Source organism: Olea europaea, chromosome 19 (genome assembly GCF_002742605.1).
Source record: "Olea europaea var. sylvestris chromosome 19, O_europaea_v1, whole genome shotgun sequence".
Classification (NCBI taxonomy): Eukaryota; Viridiplantae; Streptophyta; class Magnoliopsida; order Lamiales; family Oleaceae; genus Olea; species Olea europaea.
In genome coordinates this window covers 2528104-2536092 of record NC_036255.1, presented here as the reverse complement: position 1 = coordinate 2536092, position 7989 = coordinate 2528104, and the positions used below count along the sequence as shown (strand labels likewise).

The window sequence follows — 7989 nt, the reverse complement described above, 5'->3', positions numbered from 1 at the left end:
GGCAATTAAAGAACTTACTGTGGGGGAGTATTTATAGAGGATAAGTAATCCTAATTCTAAAGGGTTTCAACTAATTGCAATCGTTCCTTAACTAGAAATTTATTTTGTTTTTAAAATATATAAAAACATAAACTGAATTGCAACGCCTGCAAGATACGAGACAGGTTCCTGGGGAGACGCTGAAAAGCTATTTCCCCAGGTTTACAGACGAAATCACCAACTGTGAACAGTTCACTGACAGAGAAGTCCTTTCAACCCTGAAAAGCGGGCTCAACATGAACACTTTGTTCTGGAGGGACGTGCGCAGCAAGAATCCCTTCACCTATGACGAACTAGTGGAAATTGTGAGTGAAGAAATGATTGATCACCGAAACCGTGCCGCGCAGGGACTCCCCTCGCCTCAGAGGCAGATAGGTCGAGGACCCGCAGCACACCTTGTTACTTAGCAATGGACTCAGGCAGGTCACACAATAGCTCCCACCTCCTTCCACTCTAAATGCAGTGCCGGTATTGATATATGAAAATGCTCCTGGCAAAGCAAGGCCATCTGGAAGAACCGATAGCAAGAAAAAGAAGAAGAAACGATCAAACAGGTCCTTGGAAGGAGCAAGGTTTTGCACTTTCCATCAACTGTATGGGCATGACACTAGTGAGTGTCGAGACGCCAATCGACGCCCTGATCGAAGCAACCCACACCCTTCCAGCAGGAACAAATATTCTCGTAGATCCGCCTCTCCGAGCAGGGGAGAGAGAGGGCACAAAGAGCAATCACCTCGGAGAAGAGAATCAAGGGACCGATGTCAATCTAGACAGAGAAACCAGGCCCGATTTTCTGGGAGCCAGGTCATCAGGGAAATCGATACCATCATTGGGGGACCTCATATCGGTGGCAACACCAGGAATGCCCAAAGGAATTATACAAGGGAAGCAAAGGACCTGCCAATGATCACTTACATTGTCAACGAGTCGCAAGCAGTCGATAGGATGGCCCCAATCACCTTCTCCCAGGAAGACGCAAAGGGGGTTCACCCCCCCATTGTGATGCTTTGGTTGTAAGAGCCGTAGTGGCTAGAAACGGACTGAAACGCATGCTCGTCAACAATGGCACTTCGGTGAACATATTGTTCGGCTCCACCTTTGACAAAACGCAAATTGAACATGGGTTGATCCCCATGACCGACCCACTATTCGGATTCACTGGGGACAGCATCATCCCACGAGGGCGGATCACTTTGCCCGTCGAGATGGGTTTGGCACCCCTAGTGGCCCAACATTTCATAAAATTTTTGGTGGTAGATCACAGATCGGCCTATCATGGAGTATTGGGCAGACCCGCTTTGAAAGATCTTTGGGTCGTCACGTCCATCCACTACTTGTGCATTTAATTCCCAACTGAACATGGGATTTCTACGGTCTGAGGCGATCAGATGGGCTCCAGGGCATGCTACTTAAACTCGCTGCGAAAGTTGGAGCCCCGAACTGTTAATGTAATCCTAACTGAGGTTCCCGCTGAAATCAGTACAGACGTGGAAATGCTCAACGCTCTCGAACAAGGGCATACCTCTGAACAAGAGGAAGACGTCGACATGGAAGAGGCCCCTGAACAAGGGCACTCTCTTGATGAATTAGATCCCCGGATAATTGAATCTGAACCAAATGCAACCCCGATGGAAGAACTGGAAACTTTCTCCGCCAACCTAGAAGACCCCAATCAGGTCTTGCGCATAGGGAAGACGCTATCCCCTGAAACAAAAGAAGAGATGATAAGCTTGCTGAAAAGGAACTTGGATGTCTTTGCTTGGAAGCATGAAGACATGGTGGGAATAGATCCAAGGATCAGCTGCCATCATCTTAACATCAACCCCTCTTGTGCCCCCCATCGACAGAAGAGACATGCCCTCAACCCAAATAGGTACGAGTCACTGAAAGACGAAGTGAATAAACTTAGCAGCAGTGGTTTCATAAGGAAAGCCATCTACTTGAAGTGGATATCCAACCCGGTTCTGGTGAAAAAGCCCAGTGAAAAGTGGGGTGTGCGTAGACTTCACAAACTTGAGTAGGCGTGTCTTAAAGACAGCTTCCCGCTTCCAAGGATAGACCAACTTGTGGATTCCACTCCTGGACACGAACTTCTGAGTTTCATGGATGCATACTCAAGGTACAACCAGATACCCATGTTCCGACCTGATGAAGAAGCTACATCGTTTATTAGGGACAGGGGTCTGTACTGCTACAAAGTCATGCCATTCGGATTGAAGAATGCCGGGGCTACATATCAGAGGCTGGTCAACATGATGTTTGCCGAACTCATTGGCAAAACCATGGAGGTCGGCGTGAACGACATGTTAGTCAAAAGCCTCCGGGCAACCGAACACGTCAGTCACCTCGACCAAACTTTTCAGATACTTAGAAAATATAAGATGAAGTTGAATCCCCTCAAATGCACCTTTGGAGTGACATCAGGTCAGTTCTTGGGATATATTATCAATCAAAGGGGAATTGAAACAAATCCAGTGAAAATAAGGGCCTTATTAGAGATGAGGTCACCTTAGAAATCAAAGGAGGTCCAAAGCCTCAATGGTCGAGTAACCGCACTCAGTCGTTTCATCTCCAGGGCCAAAGATAAAAGCTTGCCTTTCTTCAATGTGCTGAAACAAAGAAAGAAATTCCAATGGACTTCGGAATCTGAGAAAGCCTTCCAGGCACTGAAAAAGCACCTCAGAGAGGCGCCACTCTTGTCAAAACCTCAACTGGATGAGTCACTACTGCTGTACTTAGCGATTTCGAACATGGCGGTCAGCGCCGTCCTAGTCAAAGAAGAAAGTGAGTGCCAGTTGCCAGTGTACTACGTCAGCAAAGCATTTCTCCCAGCTGAAACACGCTACCCAGGCATGGAGAAACTGGCACTCGCCCTTATCACAACCTCAAGAAAACTGAGGTCGTACTTCCAGTCCCACTCAATTCAAGTTCTCACCAACTTCCCACTGAAGCAGGTAATGCAGAAAACAGACGCGTCAGGACGCCTGCTAAAATGGGCAATTGAGCTCAGTGAGTTCGATCTAACGTTCCGACCTCGACACGCCATCAAGGGCCAGACCCTTGTTGATTTTATGGTTGAGTTTGCCAAAGCCCCAGAAATGGAGGCGATAATGGAACCAATCGAGTTTGCCAAAGCCTCGAACAACGTCGCTGAATATGAGGCCCTTCTGGCAGGTCTTAGACTTGCTAAAGAGATGCAGGTCAGAAGGCTCCTGGCGAGCAGCGATTCTCAACTTATAGTGAATCAGGTCAATGTGAACTTCGCGGCCAAGGACAGTAGCATGGTTGCATACTTGAAGTTGGTTCTGGACCTAGTTCCTCATTTTGAAAGGTTCGAACCGACTCAAGTCCCCCGTCTAGAAAATACACATGCAGACGCCCTTTCAAAAACTGGCCAACAGAAAGGATTCAGAGCTGCTAAAGGTTGTCCCTATTGAGCACTTATCAAAGCCCTCCACCTCCGGAGGTGAAGAGGTACTATGGATAGAAGGCACCCCATTGTGGATGCAACCTATCATCGCCTATCTGAAAGATCAATCCCTGCCTGCCTCTAGAAGCGAGGCGCGGAAGTTAAAAAGAAGGGCTGTACATTTCGTCCTGCAAGAAGATACCCTTTACAAGAGAGGTTTTGCCTCGCCACTTCTCCGATGCGTGGGAGGCGAAGAGGCCACATACATACTCAGGGAAATCCATGAGGGAATATGCAGAAATCACTCCGGAGGAACGGCTCTGGCACACAAGGTTATCCGTCAAGGCTACTTCTGGCCGACCCTAAAAAGGGACGCATGCCAGTTTGTCCAGAAATGCGACAAGTGCCAGGGCTTCTCAAATATTCAAAGGCAGTCTTCTCAGAGCCCCTGGCCATTCGCCAAGTGGGGATTTGACTTCATTGGTCCCCTCCCAAAAGGAAGAGGAAACGCAACTTTTGCCATTGTCGCCATTGATTACTTCACTAAGTGGGTCAAGGCTGAACCCCTTGCCAAGATCACCGAGGTGAACACTACTAAATTCATCTGGAAGAACATCATTTGTAGGTTCGGCATTCCCCACTCCTTAGTGTCCGACAATGGAAGATAGTTCGACAACAAGAGGATGCAAGAATTGTGCGACGAGCTGAGCATTAAGAAGGACTTCTCAACGCCTCATCACTCTCAGGCAAATGGACAAGTTGAGGTAGTGAACAAGACTATCAAGCACACCCTGAAAAGGAAGCTTGACACCTCAAAAGGGGCTTGGGTGGACGAGCTCCCCCACGTCCTTTGGGCCATCAGAACATCTAGCCGAACTGCAACAGGGTAAACACCATTCTCAATGACCTATGGAGCCGAGGCTATGAGCCCGGTCGAGGTCGGGGTCCCATCACACCGTCAGATACACTTCAATGAGATCAGCAACGACGAGACTCGAATAAGCGAACTGCACCTCCTTGAGGAAAGAAGGGATGCCTCCCAAGTGAACTTGGCAAAGTATCATCGAAAGATGACCCGCTATTATAACTCCAAGGTCAGAAATAGAACTCTTCGCCTGGGCGACCTCGTCCTCAGAAGGGTCTTCCAATCTTCAAAACTAACCGGGTTAGGAGTGTTTAGACCAAACTGGGAGGGCCCTTACCGCATCCGCAGGGAATCCCTACCTAGTACTTTCGAAATTGAAGACATGGCAGGAAAGGCACTGCCTCATCAATGGAACATCGAACACTTGAGGAAGTACTATCAATGATGAGCCTTTGTTCCGATCCGATCTCAATATTGTCTAATGAATCGATTGTTCTGATTTGATCTCAGTTGTAAATTCCCTAGCTTACTAAGTGCTGGAATTGCCTTGGTAAAGTATGGTGTAATTTATCTCAAGTAATGAAACTTCGGTTCTGTGCCACATCGGTTAGTAAATAGTTTCCTCAGTCCTTCAATATGTTTACTTAAGTGATCCGATCTTCAATTATTAACTGATTAACGTTAAGAGGCTCTTCATGTTTGCTTAAGTGGTCCGATCTCAAATTGTTAACCGGTTAGCGTTAAAAGTCGCTTTGTGTTCGCTTAAGTGATTCAACTTATATAAACTTGAGTGGTTCAATCCTCAATTATTAACTGGTTATTGTTACGAGACGCTTAGTCTGATGTTTGTCATTCATACAAGTATAAACAGATCCAAAAGGTAAGAAAGTAGAAGCACAAATACTTACAAAAAATTTCATTTCATTTAATGAGAATTGAAGTACAAGAAGGCCGAAGCCATTACAAAAGATGGCCCTATTCTGCATCGACCGCTTCTGCATCAGCCGCCTTCGGGGCCTCCAGAGCTTCCTTAGCAAGCCTATCAGGCTGACCTCCAGTTGGTCCCCCAAACTTTGCCTCCAAAGAGGAGATGTCCAGAGTGGGGTGGACCTCTTTCAGTCGACCCAATAAGCCTTGGGCACTCCAAAAGGTCCAAAAATTGGCGAAGTCATCATACAGGGGATGGTCTTCGAAATGGTCAATGAAGTTCTGAACTGACACCTCCCCTGCAGACTTCAACTTCTCCTTCAAGGAGGCAATCTCCTCAGATTGAGCCTCTGCCTTCTGCTTCAGCTCCGCGTTCTCTTTGTTTGAGGCCTCCAGAGCCTCAGTGGCGAGCTTGTGGTACTCGTTGGCGTGATCAACTTGTCGAGTCATAGCAGCCACTTGGCACTCCACCTCGTATAACTCCTTCTTTAGCCGCTTCACTTCTGCTTTGGCGACAGTTAGCTGGGCCTCAGCCTCCTTCTTTCCCTCCTCCGCCTGCGTGGCCTTGGCTCCGACCTCTCACACAGCATCCCCATATTGCATCACCTCCTCGAGGCGCTTGGCGAGATCCTCCTTCTTGGAGTTCAGATCCTTCACCAGGCCCTCGAGTTGGATGCTTGTACTTAGGGCCCGAGCCACGCAGGCGCTGTTGGCAACCACCAAGTCTTCAGCTGTGCAGGAGGCGGTGTGATCCCTCCACTTCTTGGTCCAGTATTTGTTGTGGACCACCGCTACTGCAGCCATTTCTGGAGGAAGGGCCTCCAGCACTTTCCTCACCGGCTCCTCCGAATTTGTGCCCAGAAAATCGACCTCCTTAGAGGAACGGGCCCTCTTCCTCTTCTGCTGCCTCAGTACTTGAGCGATTGGCGTTGCAGCAAGTGGTGTTGTGGCCGGGGCAGTGGCACCCTCAGATGTTGCAGGCCTCTTCTCCGGAATGGCCACCCCGGTTGGAATTGTGGTCTGCTTCAGAAAGGGGGGTGGCCTCGCCCCAGTTGGGCATTTTGGAGGGGCGACACTCTTCTTGCCTTTCCTCTGTAGATCAGCCTCCGGGTCCTCCGGTACCTCCTTCTCCGTCGGAGGCTGAAGCCTTTTACTGAAGTCCACCAGATCCTCTATTTGCTTCTTGTAGGAGAAGGAGGAGGCCTTCAGTGCCCGTGCCTCTACCATCATCCTCTGGATGGTCTTAAAGTTGAAGCGCACAGGCATCTTCTTATTAAAATTGTCTGCAAGGAACGAATGACGAATTAGTACAAGTGTTAAAAGTTCAGAATAAATGGTAAAGACTTCGGTCCAGTTACCTTGGGATGCCATCAAGTAGTGTGTAACGAAGTGAATGTTCTTTCGGATCAGTCGATGGTATGCCATCTTCTCTTGAGGCAGCTGATAGATGATGCAGATGGTGACGAAGTCTTCGGAAGACAGTTCGCACCGAAGAAGAGTACCTACAAAAGAAATGCAAATATTAGTCACGGTTCGAACCGAAGAAAAATATAAAGAAAAGCAACTAGTATACTCACTAAGTGTTGAGTACCTCGTCGGGATCGTAAGGGGTGTCAAGGGGTCTCTCTCCATCGTGTCCTATCGCCCAGCGGCCCAGCACCACAAGCTCTTTCATTCTTTGATGGAGCTCAACAGATCGAGCATGAATGGAGCGTGGGAATCCCATGAAATAAGGTAGTACCACCCCCAGGTCTTATCCCCCGGTAGTTACCTTAGGTATGTAAAGGGTCTGGAAACGTTAAACATACAATTGAAAATAATTTTGGAGGTCATTATGAATGCATCTCGCAAGGATTGCTCAAAAAAATTGGACGATGCTTTATGGGCATATCGCACAGCTTACAAGACACCTATAGGAATGTCCCCATACTGACTAGTTTTTGGGAAAGCATGCCACCTACCAGTGGAGCTTGAGCACAGAGCGTACTGGGCATTGAAGCAGTTAGACATAGACCTTGAAAAGACTGGAGAAACAAGAGTATTACAGCTACATGAGTTGGAGGAATTCAGAAGAGAGTCATATGAGAATGCATCCATCTACAAGGAAAGGACAAAGCAGTGGCACGACAAGAACATCAAGCAACGAATTTTCCGAGTGGCGGATCAAGTGCTATTATACAATTACCGGCTTAAGCTTTGTCCAGGAAAATTGAAGTCTAGATGGTCCGGTCCTTTTAGGGTTTCTTAGGTGTCTCCCTACGGGACAGTTGAATTACACCATCCAATTAAAGGAAATTTCAAAGTAAATGGCCAACATATCAAGCATTATGTGGAAGATTTCCCCACCGCTAAAGAGAGTCTTGACCTAGCTGTTCCCAAATAACTGTGGCACTATGTCCAGCTAATGATTTAAAAGAAGCGCTTCTTGGGAGGCAACTAGGGATGTAAACGAGCCGAGCCGGCTCGTGAGCCGAAACTCGATGCTCGGGCTCGGCTCGAGTAAAATGGGGCGAGCTTTTTACGGGTCCGAGCCGAGCAAAAGCTCGTCCCAAAAAATTAGGCTCGACTCGAGCATTCGGTTCGGGCCTTAGCGAGCCGAGCCGGGCCGGCTCGTTTTTTTTTTTTGTGAATTGGTGACAAATCTAACATTTTTTAAAGAATTTAAAAGTCGTGCAACTTATACGAATTATAAATTAAATAAAAGTTACAACTTACAATCCTCCTATTTTTTTCAGCTTAAAAAATTCAT

At 47.6% G+C, this 7989-nt stretch overlaps 1 protein-coding gene across 1 annotated transcript; it reads left to right on the top strand.

Moving 5' to 3' along the window:
- The first annotated feature begins 6653 nt into the window (after window positions 1–6653).
- Window positions 6654–7488, top strand: LOC111368918. The gene is made up of 2 exons (XM_022990425.1): window positions 6654–6771; window positions 7178–7488. Exons 1-2 carry the CDS (start codon window positions 6654–6656, stop codon window positions 7486–7488), a joined length of 429 nt encoding a protein of 142 aa, XP_022846193.1.
- Window positions 7489–7989: the final 501 nt, after the last annotated feature.